This window comes from Podarcis cretensis (assembly GCF_951804945.1).
Source record: "Podarcis cretensis genome assembly, chromosome: 1".
Taxonomy (NCBI): Eukaryota; Metazoa; Chordata; class Lepidosauria; order Squamata; family Lacertidae; genus Podarcis; species Podarcis cretensis.
The window spans coordinates 134491229-134512845 of NC_137170.1; the positions used below are offsets into that span (position 1 = coordinate 134491229).

The 21617-nt window shown below is 42.4% G+C and overlaps 1 protein-coding gene across 7 annotated transcripts in view; it reads right to left on the bottom strand.

The window, feature by feature from the left end:
- The window catches only part of TRPM8 (transient receptor potential cation channel subfamily M member 8), a 58240-nt gene that overhangs the window by 2777 nt on the left and 33846 nt on the right, over positions 1–21617 (bottom strand). Inside the window, exons 15-24 of one of the 7 annotated variants that reach the window (XM_079976759.1) lie at positions 21430–21575; positions 20995–21107; positions 20234–20441; positions 15086–15177; positions 14321–14462; positions 11360–11531; positions 10426–10603; positions 6793–6983; positions 5267–5366; positions 454–487 (exon numbers count right to left, since the gene is read on the bottom strand). In XM_079976759.1, the coding sequence (XP_079832885.1) occupies positions 454–487; positions 5267–5366; positions 6793–6983; positions 10426–10603; positions 11360–11531; positions 14321–14462; positions 15086–15177; positions 20234–20441; positions 20995–21107; positions 21430–21575 (1376 nt within the window). Of the gene's footprint in view, positions 1–453; positions 488–5260; positions 5367–5729; positions 5933–6792; positions 6984–10425; positions 10604–11359; positions 11532–14320; positions 14463–15085; positions 15178–18214; positions 18239–20224; positions 20442–20994; positions 21108–21429; positions 21576–21617 lie in introns of those variants that run through there. The other 6 variants (XM_079976758.1, XR_013839083.1, XM_079976760.1 and 3 more) reach the window with 6 other exon arrangements.

Here is a 21617-nt window from a genome sequence, read left to right on the forward strand (position 1 = left end):
GATGTTTGGGATGATTAGATCTATAGTGTAACAAGGAATTTCTATCTGTGCTTTTCTTCTAAGGACATACTTTAATTCTTGACTCGGCCACAAAAATTTCTAAATCATTTGTAAATACCCAATTCATTTGAGATCTTCATGGGTTTATACTGGAAGGCTGCGTATTACTGCCATTACTGTTATTTTTTTTTATTACCATATTTACTGAAATATAATGTGCACCTTTTTTGGCCAAATTACATTGGGGAAATTAGGGTGTGCATTAGATTTGATACTGCATTTACATTCACCAGCAAATACTTTTTTGGTTTCAAGGTTTTGAAAATTGAGGTGTGCATTAGATTTGATGGTGCATTAGATTTGCATAAATACAGTAGTTTTCAACAACATATAAACAAAGCAATAATTTCCCCCATACTACTATTATTATTATTAATAATAATAATAATGTACCTTCATATCCAGTTGTCTAAATCGCTGGGCCATTCTGTGAAAGGAAACATAACCATCAGGAATGAAACTTTGATTTATGGATGTCTTAACTAGAGACACAAATCTAGCCAGGGGTGCCAACCTCAATAAAATATTAGTGGGGTGGGGACAGGTAAGCCCCGCCCCGCATAATCAATCACATGATGTGGTGCATGCACACCATTTGACTAGCAAGGCCCATCAACTGGGGAGCAGCGCCCTCAAATATTTTACTGGGGGCCCAAAGCTCCTAGGAGTTGGGTCCTATGAATGTAGCCATGTAACCTATAATGTAATCCTTAAAGGTAAAGGGACCCCTAACCTTTAGGTCCAGTCGCAGACGACTCTGGGGTTGTGGCACTCATCTCGCTTTATTGGCCGAGGGAGCCAGCATACAGGTCATGTGGCCAGCATGACTAAGCCGCTTCTGGTGAACCAGAGCAGCGCACGGAAACGCCATTTACCTTCCCGCCGGAGTGGTACCTATTTATCTACTTGCACTTGACATGCTTTTGAACTGCTAGGTTGGCAGGAGCAGGGACCGAGCAACGGGAACTCACCCCGTTGCGGGGATTCGAACCGCCAACCTTCTGATCGGCAAGCCCTAGGCTCAGTGGTTTAGACCACAGCACTACCCAAGTCCCTAATGTAATCCTTAGGAGAGTCCTTACTCCCTCTCTGCATGCCAAGGATGCTTCTTCTAAGATGCTCCCTGCCACAAAATACATGTGCGCATTAACTGGGCAACAATTTTTTACTTTTTGAATGTTGTCGAGATTTCTACAATTGATTTAGGGTATTTTTGCAATGCTGAATCAGGAAATGGCATCCGTTTCTCTCCATCAGGTCAGGTTTTTATCTATGTTGATTTGGAAAAAAAACCAGATCTTGTGACAAAATTGATTACATTTTTGCGGCATTATCAGCTGATTTTTGTCAACACATATCATCCTAAATATGTTTTTAAGAGAAAAAAATGTTTTTCCAACAACATATATTGATTACCTGATAGAAACATCGATTACTGTAAACTGAATGGTGGGCACTGATAAAGGTAAGTACTCGTAAATTGCATGTTGCTTCACCATTTTTCAAACTTCAGGGCTTGAACTTCCGTTTCTTGGAACTCCTGGAATGCTCAGCGGCAGGGAGGTCTCTCTTCAGAGTCCAACAGTAGTCAGCCATCATGACTGCATCCCAGCGACCCTGATACCTGGTCTCCATCTCTTTCATGTCCTGATGGAATCTCTCCCCCTGCTCGTCACTCATTCAACCCAGGTTCTCAGGAAACCGGTCCATATGTGAAAATAGGTAGTGCATCTTGACGCTCATGTTGCAGCCCAGGTTTCTGAAAGCAGTCAGCATGTTGTTGACAAGTTCTGTGTAGTTTCTGGCCTTATTGTTGCCAAGAAAGTTCTTCACTACCAGAACAAATGCCTTCCACGCTTCCAGTTCCACTTCGTTCATTGAGTTTCCGAACTCTGGATCTCTGATGAGCTGACGGATCTGAGGACCATCAAAGATGCCAACTTTCATGGAGAGCTGTTAGATTTGGAAGGATTTGATAATAGATTTGGTTGGCACGCATATTTATGGTATGATTAGAGAAAAATTCACAAAGGGTTTGAAAACCACATCTTCCGAAGATCGCTTTTAGAAGTTTGGGATAGGTATAAAAACCTATTAGAACCAAGAATACCACATTGGCTGTCTCCATTAGAGGTAATGAGTGTAAAGAAGATCAATATGAAAGGGAGGTGGATAACATATGGGAATTTAATTGTTAAAGAAGGAGGTAAATGGAAAATGAAACCTTATGAGGAGGTTAAAGAACATGTTAATGATTGGCTGCATTATTATCAAGTTAATGAAATGTTTAAAAAAGAGGTGAAAGAGAAAGGTTATCCTGAAAAAGAATCGAAATTTCAAATAGAGATATTGAATAATTATTTTAAAATTTTATCGAAGATGTATAAATTGCTGGTAGAATGGTATACTAAGGATGAAGAAATAAAGTTGGTTATGATTCATTGGGCTAGAGACTTTGGATATAATATACAATTAAGTGAATGGACAAAATTATGGAATGAAAGGTTAAAATTTACGGCCTGTACTGCGATAAAAGAAAATATTATGAAAATGGTATATAGATGGTATATTACTCCAGTAAAGTTAGCAAGAATGTATAAAGTGTGTAACAAATGTTGGAAATGTAAAGAAAAAGAAGGAACATTCTATCATATGTGGTGGGAATGTAAAAAGGTAAAAAAAAGGCTTCTGGGAAATTATATATAATGAATTGAAGAAAATGTTGAAATATACATTTGTTAAGAAACCAGAGGCATTTTTGCTAGGAATAGTAGCAAATGAAATAAATAGAAAACATTGTAAACTTTTTCTATATGCAGTAACAGCAGCAAGGATACTACTGACTCAAAAATGGAAATAAGAAGAATTACCGACGATGGAAGAATGGAGAATGAAGTTAATGGACTATGCAGAACTTGATAAATTAACAGGAAAGATCCAAAATCTATGGGACCATAGATTCACCGAAGACTGGAGTAAATTTGTAGATTATTTGAAAAGTACATGCAATGAACAAATAGCGTTTGCGGGTTTGCAAGAAGCTCTGTGAAAATATGTGAAATATTGTAAAAACGGGAATAAGGAGGGGAAGGTTATCAAAAGGCAATATTAAATTAGGAAATGCATAAGAAAGAATAAAATTGGAGAATTTACAGAAGGGCTGAGGGAAGTCCAAAAGAATGTATTTGTGATAAATTTTGGTATGTGTTTTTACAGTTTTGTATTGTAAAATGAATAAAAATATTTTTTAAAAAAGATGCCAGCTTTCAACTTCTCCATGGACAATCCTGGAAAAGCCTGGCACAAGTAAGTGAAGCAGTCACCATCCTTGTCCAGAGCCTTGGTGAACTGCTTGATTAAGCCGAGCTTGATGTGCAGTGGTGGGAAGAGTATTCTGTCTCTGACGTTCCTTTCTTTGCAAGGCACCAATTCCTCCTGCACAGGCCAGTCGTTCTTCGTGTAATGCTGAGGACGGTCCCTACTATCCCACATGCACAGAAAACATGGGTACTTGGTGAAGCCAGACTGTTGTCCCAACAAAAAGTTCACCATCTTCAGGTCAACACAAATAAACCACTTATGCTGATCATAACCAATTTTCTCCAGCACATACTTCACTGCTTCATAGTTCTCCTTCAGTGTAGTCGAGTGAGCCAGGGGTATAGAGGCAAACTGGTTGCCGTTGTGTAGCAGAACACATTTCAGTGATCGCTTGCTGCTGTCAATGAACAGTCTCCAATCTTTGGGTTCGTACTGTGGCACTCCAAGCTTGAGCAGAAGCTGCGCAATATCTGCACAGTACACCAAGTCCTTCTCTTCTGAGAAAAAACGGAGGTACTCTTGATGCCTGTTGCAGAAGAAGCTGATGCGAGCACTGTCAGAGAGGAGGTTTTTTCCCTTCAATCTGGATGCCAACAGTTCAGCAGAGTCCTTTGACAAGCTGAGGTCGCAAACTAGATCATTCAACTGCTTTTGGAGAAATGGATGTGGAGCATCATCTTCAAGAACCACTTCTTCTTCTTCATATCCTTCAACACTGGAGGCATCTTCATCACTAATGTCAGGAAGTTCTCCGAAGATAGGCACTGGAATTTCATCACAATGAGCTACAGGACGACGTGCTGATTGAAGATCAGGATACTTGAGGCTGCTCTGGTTCTTTCTGTCAATCCCAGTCACATCAACAGCGCAGAAGTAGCAGTCAGTGACATGGTTTGTCGGCTCCCTCCAAACCATGGGAATTCCAAAGTTCAGACTCCTCTTGCCATTGGTCCACCCACGTAGAGTCTCGGTGCATACCTTGCACACCATGTGTGGCACCCAAGCTTTATCCTGGTCACCAAGTTTAATACCAAAATAACTTTATGCTTTGCCGCACCAATTTATGGAAGATTTCGAGGTTTTATGACTTCAAACTGATCCCTTTTCGACATAATCACCTAGAACTATCGGACCTGAATACTTCTTGTCATTAAAATAATCATTTCCAATCAACACAATTATTCGACATGGCATTTTACCCCCACCAACATCTTCTAAAATGCTCCACACAAGCGTACATGTGAACAAAAACGTAAAAAAACGACATGTGGCCATAGCTCAAAAACTTGACCTGATTGAGCAAAACCAATGTGATTTTTGGATTCAGCGCATCAGATTCGTCCTAAATCAACTGAAAAAACGCAGACAACAAATTTGTTCTTGACCAGTGTTATCTAAAAAACAAAGTACCCATGCTTCTTGTTTTACCTATTTGTAAATTTAATCAGTTAATAGCCTTGTACAATTAACTGATTAAAATTTCTTAAATCAGGTTGAAGCCCTACATTATACATAAATGAGATGGAGTTTAAAATAAAAACTAAAGCTACTCCTTTCAAATCTAGTTTTGTTTTGTTCTAGTGCTGTTACTTAAAATATACTTTCATCATTGCGCTGGTGGCTTTGGGGTTAATTACCTATGCTATTTTTAAAATGTTGGACACAGTTAACTTCTATAGCCATATTTTGGAATCTTTACAAGTTGGCTTGTATTATTAGCAACAGAACTCTTCTAACTGTTCATTCTTAAATGGAAAGCCAATATATATGAATCAATTGAAGAAGTCTTTTAAGAACATGAAGGTCTCCAGTATGGGTTTCAGAATAAAATATAGGCTCTGAAGCTTGATTAGATGGGAAAGACAAAGAAAGCAAGAAAACATACTCTTCTGATGAGTCATTAGCCTTGATATTGATTTTTACTAGATAATTTTCTTTCATGACAGCTTCCCATGCCAGCGTTTCATTATCTTCATTTTTTGAACCTTCAAGATATAAAATCCACACAAAATTGGAACATGGGCATATTTATTGACAAACAGACAAAGAGCTATTGAATGCAGCTAAAACAGTAACCTCAGTTTGTTTCAGAAGATCTGATGCTATTACAGCCCAATTCAGAAGAAAGACCAGAAAAAAGTCCTATTGAATTCAGGTAAGTGTGTCTTAGCTTAACCCTGTACAGTGGTACCTTGGCTCTCAAATTCAATCCGTTCCAGAAGTCCGTTCCAAAACCCAAGCATTCCAAAACCAAGGTATACTTTTCCCATAGAAAGTATTGCAACCCCTAAAGCAGCAATTTAACATGAATTTTACTATCTAACGATACCATTGATCCATAAAATGAAAGCAATAATCTATGTACTGGACTATAAAATAAATAAGACTATTGTAGATGATAAAAATAAAAAATAATTTTTTTTCTTACCTGCACTGATGATAGTCATTGTTTGGATGGGGGGCTTTTATCCATTTCCGCAGTCACACAATCAATCTATCAGTAGCTGAACTGGGTTCCACCCAGTCACAAAAACAAATGAACTGAAAAAGCCTCATAAAGAAAAACGCAAAATAAAAATAAATAGCAAAAACAAATGTGCCAAACTAAATCGGTTCCGGAAGCCTGTTTGACTTCCAAAATGTTTGCAGCTTCTGATTGGGGCATGTGCCCTGGAAACAATAGCCGACAGCGGAATCAGACATTCAGTTTCTGAAATACGTTCGAAAACCGGAACACTTACTTCTGGGTATTTGGCATTTGGGAACCAATGTGATTGAGTACCAAGGTGTTTGAGAACCAAGGTACCACTGTATTGGAAACCAGTTTTCTCTTTAGCTAGTTTTCTCTTTAGCACCCCATACTTCGTTCCAATGAAGGGCCATTTTTACATGGGGAACCTTTCAAATGTAAAAAGGTAAAGGTAAAGGGACCCCTGACCATTAGGTCCAGTCGTGACCGACTCTGGGGTTGCGGTGCTCATCTCGCTTTATTGGCCGAGGGAGCCAGCGTACAGCTTCCGGGTCATGTGGCCAGCATGACTAAGCCGCTTCTGGTGAACCAGACCAGTGCATGGAAATGCTGTTTACCTTCCCGCCAGAGCAGTACCTATTTATCTACTTGCACTTTGACGTGCTTTCGAACTGCTAGGTTGGCAGGAGCAGGGACCAAGCAACGGGAGCTCACCCCGTCACGGGGATTCGAACTGCTGACTCTCTGATTTGCAAGTCCTAGGCTCTGTGGTTTAACCCACAGTGCCATCCGGGTCAAATGTAGTAACTTTCAAATGTAGTAACTCTCAAAATGAAAGTGCAGCATTGGACAAACAATTGTCTGAGAAGCCTTCATACACTTCTGTGACTCCTACCCTTCCTCTCATAAATAGTTACTGTGCAAAATACTGCATTACTTACAACAAATTGATGGCTGTTTACATTCATTTTTACAGCAGCATTTTAAAAGTTTCCTCATCACCATGTAGATATAGGCAAAGATGACAAAAGGAAATGGTATAGTTAAGCGGCTGCAGTACTCTTGAATCAGAAAGTAGCGCTGGAACTTCCATACTTGGTCATTGTTCTCTTGAACCGATCCAACAGTATAACTAATGCATAGATTAACATACGGGGTTATTAGTTCCATATCTACGTTTGCTCCTTATCTAATATGTCAAAATCAGCACATCACTTTTCAGTAAGGGTTGGTGATAATGGATCAATTACATGGACTATGAAACCCTCAAGATTTCCAAGCTGGAGGGGAGTTCACACTAGTGTTATGAGTTTTCAGGGAGCAGAGTCTCCTAAAGGTCCTAGGAACCAGATCCCAACACCACCCCAAAAATTGTAAGGTAAAGGTAAAGGGACCCCTGACCATTAGGTCCAATCGACTCTGGGGTTGAAGCTCATCTCGCTTTATTGGCCGAGGGAGCGGCGTACAGTTTCCGGGTCATGTGGCCAGCATGACTAAGCCGCTTCTGGCGAACCAGAGCAGCACACCGAAATGCCATTTACCTTCCCGCTAGAGCGGTACCTATTTATCTACTTGTACTTTGACGTGCTTTCGAACTGCTAGGTTGGCAGGAGCAGGGACCGAGCAATGGGAGCTCAGCCCTTCGCGAGGATTCGAACCGCCAACCTTATGATCGGCCAGCCCTGGGCTCAGTGGTTTAGACCACAGCACCACCTGCGTCCCTAATGTAATCCTTAGGAGAATCCTTACTCCCTCTCTGCACGCCAAGGATGCTTCTTCTAAGATGCTGCCTGCCACAAAATACATGCGCACATTATCTAAAAAACAAAGTACCCATGCTTCTTGTTTTACCTGTTTGTAAATTTAATCAGTTAATAGCCTTGTACAATTAATTAATTAAAATTTCTTAAATCAGGTTGAAGCCCTACATTATACATAAATGAGATAGAGTTTAAAATAAAAACTAAAGCTACTCCTTTCAAATCTAGTTTTGTTTCATTCTAGTGCTGTTACTTAAAATATACTTTCATCATTGCGCTGGTGGCTTTGGGGTTAATTACCTATGCTATTTTTAAAATGTTGGACACAGTTAACATCTATAGCCATATTTTGGAATCTTTACAAGTTGGCTATTTATCTACTTGCACTTTGTGCTTTCAAACTGCTAGGTTGGCAGGAGCAGGGACCGAGCAACGGGAGCTCAACCCCTCGCGGGGATTCGAACCGCCAACCTTCTAATCAGCAAGTCCTAGGCTCTGTGGTTTAACCCACAGAGTCACCCGCGTCCCTCCAAAAATTGTAGGAGATTAGCACCATAAAAATGCAGGCTGAATCAGTTTCTTGGCCAGGAATCTCTTAGAGAGAACCATCATGCAGTAGAAAGGAAAATAAGGAGCGGCTGACATAAACAGTTACCCTGTGCTGTTGAGGAAAGGAGTGTGAGTCCCTCTCCCACGTTCAGGATTATCAGTTTTGGTGATGCAAGCTGGGAGGGGGAGTTCCAGCTGGGCAGTGGGTGGTGACACAGGCGGAAGGAAAAGCTGCGGCATTTGAGAAAGAGGTTTGGACTGGGGGACCAGGGGAGAACTCCCTGTGTGCTGGCTGGGGACACTGCACCAAGAGCCTGGCTGCTTGTTTTGGACCCAAGCTTGCTGAAGCTTAGAGAGGAGCAAGGAGAATCTCTCTTGGGGTGTAATGTTCTGCACTCCCTCCATTGAAGGCTGTTATGTACAGATGTGTGTAAAATAAACCACATTTCTTAAAGACATAGCCTCCGCTGTGCCTTGACTTCCCAAAGGAAACGACGCTTGGTGGGCGAGTACCTGGCGTCCCCTGGGATCTCGCTACAGCTCCGTAGCAAGGGGTGGCACATATTTTTATTTCCTAGTTTATACACTGTAACCACTGGTTAAAATTCATTAATACAGTAATTACTACATTGTTCTTTCAGTTAAAAAATACAAAAGCCACATGTGGCTTTTTCCATTGCTATTTTCACTTTTTAACACTTTTTGTACTTATTGTTTATCTACCGTACCTTATTCTAATCATGTTGATTTTCCTTCAAGTATGAATGCATTTTCTCATTTGGGCACATCTAGTGGCAGCTAGACTGGTGACTGGGAGCGGCCACTGAGACCACATGACACTGGTCCTGAAAGATTGGCTCCCAGTACGTTTCCGAGCACAATTCAAAGTGTTGGTGCTGACCTTTAAAGCCCTAAACAGCCTCAGCCCAGTATACCTGAAGGAGCGTCTCCACTCCCATCATTCAGCCTGGACACTGAGGTCCAGCTCTGAGGGCCTTCTGGCAGTTCCCCCACTGCAAGAAGTGAACTAAAAGGGAACCAGGCAGAGGGTCTTCTTGGTGGTGGTGCCCGCCCTGTGGAACACCCTCCTACCAGATGTCAAGGAAATAAATATCTGACTTTTAGAAGACATCTGAAGGCAGCCCTGTTTAGGGAAGCTTTTAATATTTGATGAATTATTGATTTTTAATATTTTGCTGGAAGCCACCCAGAGTGGCTGGGGAAACCCAGCCAGATAGGCGGGGTATAAATTTTATTATTATTATTATTATTATTATTATTATTATTATTATTATTATTATTATTTGTGTCTCAGTATATTGACAGTAGAAAGGGTAGAGTTGGGGAAACTGTGGTAAGCAGAGGAGCAGCTGTGTAAAAGTCTTGCTTTGAACGAGTGTACCTCAATTTCATCAAGATCGGAGCCACCCCACTTACTGTGAAATCCTACACATATTTATTAAGAAGTAAGTCCTGCTGTGTTCAAGGGATCTTATGCCCAGGAGTGTGTGCATAAGACTGCAGCATAAGAATCCATTTCTATTCAAAATCACATTGCATTGACAAAGAAAACAGTGAAGTAATTTGACAGTTTGTGATGGTAATGTTATTTCACCAAAAAATGGCTATTGGTTGCTGACGTGCTGCTGATACCACATCACTAATTAAAATGCATTGGTAATTACAACCTTACTTGTGGAGATTAAAATCATATGTTGGATTGAAATTAACCCTATTCTAAACAGTTTAACCATTGAAAGAGAACTAAAAATAGAGGACTGGTGTGATCCAGTCCGCTGCATTTCCGAAACAATTTGTAGGCAGCTAGAACTCATGTTAAAGGTAAAGGGACCCCTGACCATTAGGTCCAGTTGTGGCCGACTCTGGGGTTGCGGCGCTCATCTCGCTTTACTGGCCAAGGGAACCAGCGTACAGCTTCCAGGTCATGTGGCCAGCATGACTAAGCCGCTTCTGGCAAACCAGAGCAGTGCACGAAAACGCCGTTTACCTTCCAGCTGGAGTGGTACCTATTTATCTACTTGCACTTTGACGTGCTTTCGAACTGCTAGGTTGGCAGGAGCTGGGACTGAACAACGGGAGCTCACCCCGTCGTGGGGATTCGAACCGCCGACCTTCTGATCGGCAAGTCCTAGGCTCTGTGGTTTAGACCACAGCGTCACCCGCATCCCAGAACTCATGTTAAGAAGATTGAAAAACCATCAGCCACACCCTGTGGCGTTACACCCAGCACATCAGTCTACATACCCAAACATGGCTATTAATAAGTTAACCAGGAGAATATTGGTGGACAGCATGTAGATGCACACTAGTGGAATGGTGATCCACTCTGGGAATCGGGGAACATTGTTAGAATCCACTTCTACACACAGAGGCTTCGATTCATTCCCAGTGACAGTACACTGATCACTCTCCAATGTGGTACCTATCATGAAAGGAACAGAAAAGACTCCTGAAATTCCAAAGCTCTTGTTAAGATTATGACACCAAACTCATGACATGTGTTGTCAGCACATTCTTTAGTGCTACTGGCACCTTTGTCTCTGCTGGATTTTGCTGAGCTAATCTAGTTGCCTAATAGGAGTGCATAAAGCTAGAATCCTATACAGATAACTTTGTGAAAATTGTACATTGTAGAGATTACTGTGCAGAAGTGAATACCTGCTGAGCAAAGATGTGCCCAGAAAACAGAATCCCCATGTGGCTGGCTGCACAATTTAGTACTAAACTGCATCCCATTGTAACATACTCACAATACAACTCTGAATGAGATTTTATTCAGCATGCAGACTTTTGCCACTCCAGTCTTCCTTCTGGCCCTACAAGGAAAGTGACTGGCATAGTCCCAGCATGGATTGTGCAGATGGTGTGGGCCGATTCAATCTGGATGGATCATGACCTGAACTGAACATAAGTCCACTTTACAAGACCACCTGAGAACTCTAGTGCTGCCTCTGCCCTAGTTATCTGTGAACACCAGACTGATTTCAGTAAGCCTCTGTGATACTGAAAGAGCTACCTGAATTCTAGCAGCACATGTTTCCCACTAAAACAGAAGGGGGGGGGGTGATGAGCTTTGGGCTCCTTAAGGACTGTGCTCCTATCTCCTTATTACTCTGACCCATTGTTCATTGGGATTCATTGTTCATTGTTCATTGGGATTGTATCTTAAGATGGATACCGTCAATATCTGTAGGATAGTGGCCAAACATTACAAGGTAAGGCTCATAGACAACAGATCGAAATATCCATTCCCAGCGGTGTTCATTCTTCCGCAGGATCCCTTGTCTCGCTACACCAAAAGCCACCATCCACACCGCAAAGAGGAACAGGAAGAAAAAGACATCAATCAGCTGTGAAAGGGAACATTTAAAACACAAGTCAGGGTGATTCTGTTAAGTCATTCCACGCATAAGGCTAAGGGGGAAAAGATTAAAAAAACAAAACTCAGGCAACTGTCTCTTGCTTCTCACTGTGCATTTATGAGAAAATCTCGCTTGGCTGCTTTGCAGAGGCCATGCACTCCTTGTTGTTTATTTTGAAATCATGTTGTTTATTTGAAATCAGAGCAATGTGCATGCTTCCAAGGCAGGGATGCAGAAGCTGTGGCCTTCCAGATATTGGGCTGCAGTCCCTGGCCAATGGGCCACGATGGCTAGAGATGATGGGAATTGGAGTCCAACAACACCTGGAAGGCACCAGACTCCACACACCCCCACCAGCTCTGCCCTAGAGGATACAGCCAGGACAGATGCTCCTGTAGCCAGCTAAGTCCAGCACATAATTGTCCAAGTAAGCACTCTAGTCACTTGAGTATATAGCCATGGAAATGAGGGCTCATGAGAGCTTGCAGTGGCTACTTAGATTAGGTGGGGGTTTTATTTTATTTTTAATCACAATATATACTTTCACTAGATCACAGAAATAGCTCCTCCAAAGAGGAGAAGTCCCCATATAAGATGAAAACTAGCATGTGGAATAACAAATGGGAAATGATTCAACATCTGCAGTGGCTCCTAACTCCTAGTGTAGTTTACACAACAGTGTAGTGTGTGAGGAGATTTCACCCCTCCCATATCCAAGAATCTCCTGGCGAGTCTGCTGATTCTCCAGAGAGGAGGAGCAGTGTTCTGCTTTCTACTTATTCAGCTCCAGCACCAAGTCAGTCGGTCAGTCAGTCAGTGAGTCGGAGAGAGAGAGAGAGAGACTGAGTGTTAGAGATCGTGTGTAGAGATAAGGTCGCTGCTAAGAGCAGCTGCAGACACTCAGTGCAGCATTCATTTATGCTTAGACCTATTTAGCTCTGTATATAGTTTTGTATTATAATTGTAGTTATAGAATAAAAGGAGATATTCTACAGAGCTGCTCTCCGAGTGGTTTATACACTGCTAGACTCTGCTATACTCTGCTGTGCGACGACTGTATTGTGGAAGTGAATCCGGTGCTCACAACTCCAAGCTGTGAGTCCACAGCACTTTGACCTGTTCCTGTGAAGAAGGTGGTCTCTGGAAGTGCTACCCAGCTCGCCTAGCCCAGTCGGGGTTGAAGTGCATGAGTCCAGTTGGTGACACTAGCTCAAAGGCGATGCTGACAGTGTGATGTGCCTGCATCCGGGGCACGCATACCGGGGGCAGGGTGTGGAGGGTGAAGGGAGCCTGCCATGCCAGCCCAGCCCTCGCCACCAGTGCCACTGGAGCAACCCCTCTCCTGCACCAGAGCCAAGTAGGGCCGTGCTGCATCGCTGCTGCCCATGCAAGGGGCAGCTCAGCTGGATGATGCAGCCCCCCAACGCCAGCAGAGAAGAGTGGCCGTGCTGCAGTCTCCCCTTGTCCACCTCCCTCCATCTGCGCACGCTCACCATGCAGGGAGTGCATTGAGCAAGGAGCAGTGATCTCTGGCCGGGTGGCCATTCAGCAAGGGCGCTGGGGATGCAGCAGTGAGGCCAGGCTGGGCTCCGGAGCCCAGAGACCCCTGGCAGTAGGTAGGGAAGGACAGGGAGCCAAGGACAGGACCCAGCAGGACCCCTGGGTGGGACAGGAATCACGGCAGAAGCCAGCGCCCACTCAAAATTGTGTGCCCAGGGCCCTGGACCTCCTGAGTGCTACACCCCCAAGTGTACATGTCTTCCTGGCTTGGGAAGGGTTTGTGCTCAGCATCGATGCCTGTTCTGCTACATATAGTAATGTGAGAATGAAGTTTCAGCCCAAAACACTTGTGTAAGTGCTGGCAAACCATAAGACACATTTCTTTCCTTATTCAATGAAGGTATAAGATCAATGATGGCAAGATTTTGCAAAAAGTATCTGCAGATGTGTCACATGCACACAGACCCACCTCTCATGACAAGAAACCAATTGCCAGCTGGGATGGGGTTTGGTGATGTTATGTATTGAAGTTATCACCATAACTGTCAACTTTCAGATTTGAAAATAAGGGATCAGCAGCCTCACCTGTCCCGGGGACAGTGTATGGGATATCTAACAATCCAGGATAGCAGCGGGAAGCAGCGGGAAATGGTGCTGGAATAAGGGAATTTCCCGCAAAAAAAGGGAAGGTTGACAGCTATGGTTATCACCCTGGTTATCACCCTAGTTTTCACTCAGGTCCACGTCAGTTAGTTTAGGCGGGAAACCCTGGGTTGTTGTTGTTACAATGTTGACAGCCGGGTGCCTATAAAAGCAGGCTGGCTGAGCTGTTTGCTGTTCAGTTCAGTTCCAGCTTACTATAAAGAACCACTTGGAGAAATCTCGGTGTCGTCTGCTTTGTCAACCCACTACTTAATAGGTGACACAACCTCCAGCACTCTGTAGCACAGCAATTGGCTGTAGAGCAGCAAAGTATTGCTGGCCTCAGATCTGAGCCCTATAAGGGATGTTCTGTCTTGTAATTCAGGGCTGTTGCTGAAGATTTGTCACAGAGGTTTGACTGACAGGCACTGCAGAGTTCCTGCACTAACGTCCCTTGCAGAGGATTAATCATGAATCAATCTATCAGCACACAGATGACAGAATGGAAACTGTAGGCCCAAACCAGATAGTCGTTCTCTGGTTAAACTTTTATTTACATAGAGAGACCTCTGGGAGATTCAGGCTTGAGTCACACAACAATTACATTTCATATTGAATCAATCCATAGGCCTTACCATTCTCTGAAGCATAATGATCTTGGGTCCTAGATTCCTGCTTACAGTGAAAATATGGATGAGTCTTAGAGTGAAAATAATGTAATCCAGGCAAAAAATTACTCTGCCGGAATACCAGGATGCCTCATTTGAAGAATGGAGCCTGTGCAAAGAAACAGATATACAAAAATTCCAGTTATCAGTGTTCCCACTTAATAATATCAACTTGGGCACAATTTGTTTTCTCTCAGATCAGATGTTATGACAGGGTGACACCTTCCCACCCCATTCCCCCCAAACACCTCAGCTTCACCCCAGGAAGCATCACCTTATATCATTATCATCATCATCATCTTTATTGTCATTGCCCCCTCTCGGGGACAACAAAAACCCAGGTAGGGCACTCCACACAAAATCAGAACAACTATAAAAACACTAATTAAAACAATACAGTATAATACAGCCAGGAAGATTAGATGACTTTCAAAGTCCAGGTTTCCCATTCAGGGCCGAGATCGCTCTGGAGAAGAAGCTGTTCTTGAGACGGCTCGTTCTTGTCTTCATCGTCCTGTATTTCCGTCCCGACGGCAGGAGCTCGAAGAGACAGTGACCAGGATGCGATGGATCTTTTACTATTATCACAGCATGTTTGTCTAGCACAGCCTCTCTCCATCTTGCATCCCAGCTGTTGCTGGACTCTAATTCCCATCCTCCCTGACCACTGGTCTAGTAGCTTTGCAGAAAACAAACCCAGGTGCAGTAATGGCTGGACCTGTTACAACTCACCTGAACACAATTCCTACTATGAAGTAAAAAATCCCAAGGGTGTCCATAACATTCCACAAGTCGGAAAAGTACTTACTACCGTTCATATACCACTAAAGAGGAAAAAGAAGACAAAAGTCACCAAACAAAGGTAGGAGCTCAGAATCCCACAGAGCAGAATCAGCTGTTAGAAGTGGTTGGACTCCAATCGTCAGATTATGGGAGTCACAGCCCGGAGGGCACCACGTTGGCTACTCCTGCCATAATCTAACAATACCACAAACCAACCTTATTTACAATGCATAGCCTTACTATCTAAATTAACTCATTGAGCAATCGTGACTCAAGAAGCTAATAGAAGAAGAGTGAGTGCAGTGCTGGACTGAGAGCTGGGAGGCCAAGCAGGGCTCCCATCTCCACTCAGCCCTGAAGCTCCCTGGGCCAGTCACTGCCTCTCTGCCTTACCTACCGTACAGGGTTGTTGTGAGGATAATATGGAGAGGTCCTTGGAAGAAAGGTGGGGTATAAAAGCATAAATAAATAACATACCCTGCTGTCTAATCTCACACCTGCTTATGCAGAAGTAAACCCCATTTTGTTCAGCAGGGCTTTCTCCCAAGTAAGTGTGCAAAGCAAACTAGCTAATAATATCTTATAGCTGCAACCTTTTTAGTATAATTAAAATAATTAAATACAAACAAAAGGACAAAACATAAGATGTCAGACAGTAAGGACATTGATTAAGATGCTTCTCTGGACACCTCAACTAAGCACAGATTTCCTCTATATATCATTCTGTTTTTATGTACCGTCTTTAATACAATCTCATGGCTGTAGCCCTTGGGTACTGTCTTTGCAACCCCCTTTAAAAAAATAATGACCATGCCTTGAATAAGACCATCACGGATCCAACTGCACTAGAATGTGCCAGATCCCTTGTGTCAGATCCACCCACTCAACTATGTTCCTTCTTTTTAGAAATACTCCTGGCAGCTTTCATTCATCTCATTTGCTTCTTTCCTATCTAACATCATCAAATGTTTTCATATGAATACTGATTTGCATAGCCTTTTCATGAGTTCATTTCCCCACCTTGTGACCCATGAGCCTAGTATGACTTTGTGGATGGCAACTGGGAGTATCAGCTGGAAAGCAAGGCAACGAGATTGCCAAGCAGGCCCATGACAGGCTGTGTGCAAATATTTATGCAACCCAGAGATGTTACAGGAATCTGGGAATATACAGCTGCAAAATTACACACAGAATCTGTACTTGTGCAAAAATACACATCAGATGGATGTGTGGCTGCTGTAAACACACATCTAAGCTCAGGAATGCTATCATATATTAGGAGCTGAAATGTAAATGTTTTTTAAACTGTGCAAAAACACCCCAGTATAAATATACCTCGTCCTAGCTCAAGTTTTATTATGAAACAGTGACATCTATTGGCATATAGAAACATTTACAACTTGTTTTGCTCTCAGTACCTCAAAGATGCTTCTAACACACTCTTAATGCATTAGGAAAAGACTGAGTTCGGCTTTTTATAGCTGTCTTACTTCAAATATTCAGTCTTAGCAGTTACCTTCTCATCTGCAAATCATTAATTTTCTCCGTTAACATCAAAATCTAGGTGGGTGAATTATTTGTTAAGTGAGAGAAATAGTGCAGCCTATACCATAGCCTGGATCTAAGGCCCTGGGAGCTGGCATATTTGGCCAAATGAACAAATATATTGTGAGTGAGAGAAGGGAGACAATAATTTGCTTATCTTGAAAAATCAAGCTAATTTGTCATCTCTTGGCACAATAAGAAATAGAGAAAAATGCATACAGCCATATATCATATTTTTCCGTCTATAAGATGCCCCCAAATTTTGGACAATATTTTTTAGGGGGAAAACCTAGTCTTATACACGGGAAAATATGGTACATTATTAAGAACAATCTAAGTACCCGGGGAAGGAATATATTGCATTTAGATATGATTTGTTAATATATATGCAATGAACTAATGTTCTTCCTTTTAGGTATTGTTAATATGGAACAACTGATTGGTTCAAAATTGGGAAAGGAGTACAAGGCTATATATTGTTGCCCTGCATATTTAACTTATATGCAGAATTCATCATGCAAAAGGTTGGACTGGATGAATCCCAAACCGGAATTAAGATTGCCGGAAGAAATATCAACAACCTCAGATATGCAGATGACACAACCTTGATGGCAGAAAGTGAGGAGGAATTAAAAAACCTCTTAATGAGGGTGAAAGAGGAGAGCGCAAAATATGGTCTGAAACTCAACAACAAAAACACTAAGATCATGGCCACTGGTCCCATTACCTCCTGGCAAATAGAAGGGGAAGAAATGGAGGCAGTGAGAGATTTTACTTTCTCGATGATCACTGCAGATGGTGACAGCAGTCACGAAATTAAAAGACTCCTGCTTCTTGGGAGAAAAGCAATGACAAACCTAGACAGCAGCTTAAAAAGCAGAGACATCACCTTGCCGACAAAGGTCCGTATAGCTAAAGCTATGGTTTTCCCAGTAATGATGTATGGAAGTGAGAGCTGGACCATAAAGAAGGCTGATCACCAAAGAATTGATTCTTTTGAATTATGGTGCTGGAGGAGACTCTTGAGAGTCCCATGGACTGCAAGAAGATCAAACCTCTCCATTCTGAAGGAAATCAGCCATGAGTGCTCACTGGAAGGACAGATCCTGAAGCTGAGGCTCCAATACTTTGACCACCTCATGAGAAGAGAAGACTCCCTGGAAAAGACCCTGATGTTGGGAAAGATGGAGGGCACAAGGAGAAGGGGATGGTTGGACAGTGTTCTTGAAGCTACCAACTTGAGTTTGACCAAACTGCGGGAGGCAGTGGAAGACAGGAGTGCCTGGTGTGCTCTGGTCCAGGGGGTCACGAAGAGTCGGACATGACCAAATGATTAAACAACAACAAATATGCAGTTGATTTTTTCATCCTTTGTGCATTGTCAGTCTCTCCGTCCCCACCCACCTTGATGTATGCCACATTCCCAGTTCCGGATTTACTCTCTTGGGGCCCCCCCAAAAAATTAAAAGAAAAAACCTGGATGTACATTTCCAAAATATAAGATAAAAAACAAACAAAATAAAACCTGCATACAGCAACAGTGTTCTGTGTTGTGTAGACTCCTATGATGTAAGTAATGGTCCCCGCCTGCTAGCCTGTTCCCTAAAATATCACTGGTTTGCTCATTTCTATATATAGGGTGCCTACATTCTGCATGTGCAAAGGGCTTTAGATACCTATTAGGTCCATAAATTACAATATAGCATATATTCAACACAAAAAACAGCGACAATTTGTTGTTGACAAAGGACAGCTGGGCATATAAAGGGCCCCATTACCTTCAGTAGCTTAGGGCCTCATCAAACCTAAATCTGGCCCTGCACACTCCAGTGGTTCCTCTCAGGGGTTGGGACTAGGTATTACAATGGATTGTCTGAAAATTGAAAACTCATTTGGCCATGCAATGGAGTAATCAGACAACCATTTCTCTAATACAATTAGAGCCATTTCTGGTTCTGTTTTGGCCAGGCATAAGCAAACTCCGGCCCTCCAGATGTTTGGGACTACAAATCCCATCATCCCTAGCTAACAGGACCAGTGGTCAGGGATGATGGGAATTGTAGTCCCAAACATCTGGAGGGCTGGAGTTTGCCTATGCCTGGGTTTGCCCCATAAGCTCATTAGTAAAATAAGTAAAATCATGCTTTATCTTTTTTAAAAAAGGAAAAGAAAAGAAAATCCAATATACTGAACCTATATTGTTCTGACTGATCAACATATATTTGAAATGAAAATGCTGTCAAAAGTTCAAGCTTTGAGCCATGGCAGGAGTAGGAGGCTAATAAACCAAGAATCCTTCAAGCCACACTACCTAGTATTTCCATAGAAACAGCTGTATTACAAGACTGCTCATACGCAACATGCTTGTCTCCTCTGTTTTACAAAACTAGATATGTGGAAGTAAGAGGATGCTCTGTAGTTACTCCTTCCACGCCTGTCTGCTCCACAGACTCAGGAATTAATTCTGTGACAGCGTGTTCACCGTTTCAGATATTTCTTTTAATCTAGATCTTGAGGACAAACCTTGTGACATGACAAAGTCATGGGGCCAAAGGAAGGGGCCATATTGTAGAATACATACTCCTTGTCTGTTCAGATTTTTTCCAGTCTCAGAATAGCGTAACACAGAGCCTACACAGATATAACAGAGCTTTACCAGGATAAATGATTTGCTACCTTAAAGCAGTCCATGGGACTGCATGCTCACTTTTCTTCCCTTGCACACATCAGTTCCCCCTGCCCTTACAGGCTGGCTTTAACTTTAGTTAAGCATTTTATGGACACTGATCTTCCCCATGGTTAACACTAAGTGGAACTGGCTTTGAACGAGGATCTGAATTTAGCCACAAATTCTGCATAGCCTCATGGGCTAGGGTACAATGGAAGCAGTGGCAAATTGCAGCCTCAGCAGAGATACTATAAATTAATCCATGAACTCAGGTTAAGTAATAATGGCCTGGATATACCGTATTTTTCGCTCTATAACACGCACCGGACCATAACACGCACATAGTTTTTAGAGGAGGAAAATCCGTCGGCATGCCACCCGTAGGCATTCCCTCCACAACACACACAGACATTTCCCCTTACTTTTTAGGAGGAAAAAAGTGAGTGTTTTGGTGCAAAAAATACGGTAATTCCAAATGCTCTAGTGGGACCTTCATGGAAAATCAAGAAAATGTTAGATTTCAACTCCACTGGAGCCCCATTCAAGTGTACTGATTCTGTGTTAAATCAACCTGCAAGAGGGGAAAGTGATGGAAGGTGTACTCAGCATCAACCTCCACAAACTGGAGTGACAATATTTGAAGCATGGGGAGGCAATACATGCAGTGAAGGATCCCCCACTGCAAAAGTTCTCTCTTCAGCTCACTGGAAGCAGTGACAGAGGACACTAGCATGTTCATCCTCTCGCTCCTGATACATGTGTTGATTAAACTCAGAAGCAGAAGCCCTGAATAGGGGTGGAGCCTCTTCTTTTTTCTGCAACTGGAATAATCTCCTGGAAATAAAAACTCCTGTTGATTTCCAAGAACTCCCTACTTGTCTCACTTCATCACAAAGCAGGATGAAGACCAGCACGTAGAGGATCAGTTCCAGCATGGTGGGTTCCTTCTGGAAATCCATGAGCAGGACGTAGGCAAAGAGCAAGAGGAAGGCGATGTAGAAGATGACAGTCCAAGAAAAGACAACAAAGGGTGAAGTGAAGAACCAGGCATAATACCAGAACATCTTTTTGCTCCTCTCGGTTGGCTTTTTCCTGTGAAAGAGAAAGGAACAGCTTAGAACAGGATAACCAAGCGGAAAATGAGCATGCTGCCGAGTGGAGGCACACAATAACAACAATGGGATACTATCAGAGCTTCCCTCCCCCCTAGAAAAATAGGTGCTGGTACTCACCTTGAAGTTGTTACAGCAAGTGTCACACTTTTTAACAACAAAAAGAGGTGCCAATACTGCGTACTCTTGAGTACCTCTTAAAAAAGCTATCAAACAAGACCAATCTAGGCAATGCAATAACACTACCAAGTTACTCTGACTCCCATCTATCCAATGGATGCCTAGGCAGTTGCACAGCCACTTGCTACATCATTCTGACATTAACAGCGATTACATTTTTATTTATGTAAGTATTTTTAGGGTGCCTTTTAGGGTACAACTGTCCCAGGAATTACAACCACCCCTTTGCATATGTGGAGATTTCTCTGCAGTGGAAGCAAACCTGAAGCCTGCGTACTTACTACAAAACATGGCAGCAATTGTCTTTTTGGAGAGGAAACCCATCATAGCTTTATTAACTAAAAGTAATTTACCTGAAAGAGATGAAGCCACAGCCAATTAAAGGGAAAAGGAAAAGGCACAGGATAATCTTCCAGTTCTTGGTGTCTCTAGAGATCTCCCCATACCATTGTTTCGAAAGAAAATTCTGAAAGACAGAAATAATAATAATAATAATAATAATAATAATAATAATAATATTTATATCCCACCCATCTGGGGTGACTTCTTTTGTTGGGTGACTTCCAAAAAAATATAAAACATCAGTCATTAAAAGCTTCCCTAAACAAGGCTGCCTTCAGATGTATTTTAAAGGTCAGAAAGTTGTTTATTCTCTTGATATCTGGTGGGAGGGCATTCCACAGAGCAGGTGCCACTACCAAGAAGGCCCTCTGCCTGGTTCCCTGTAACTTTGCTTCTCACAGTGGGAACTGACCATTGATTATCTGTTTGCATCTCGGCGATTATACCTGAACTCCTGGCTGGGCAATGAATTGTTGGTCCTTTGCTTCCACAGCAAGTTCCAGACAATTGCTTCCACCCCAGGCTTCACAGGAATAGATAAGAAGCTGTTCAGCCAGATCTTCATCACTGCTGTAACATTCTGTGAACAACTCTAAAAAGTATAAATGGACAGAGAATCAGAAGCATGACCAGT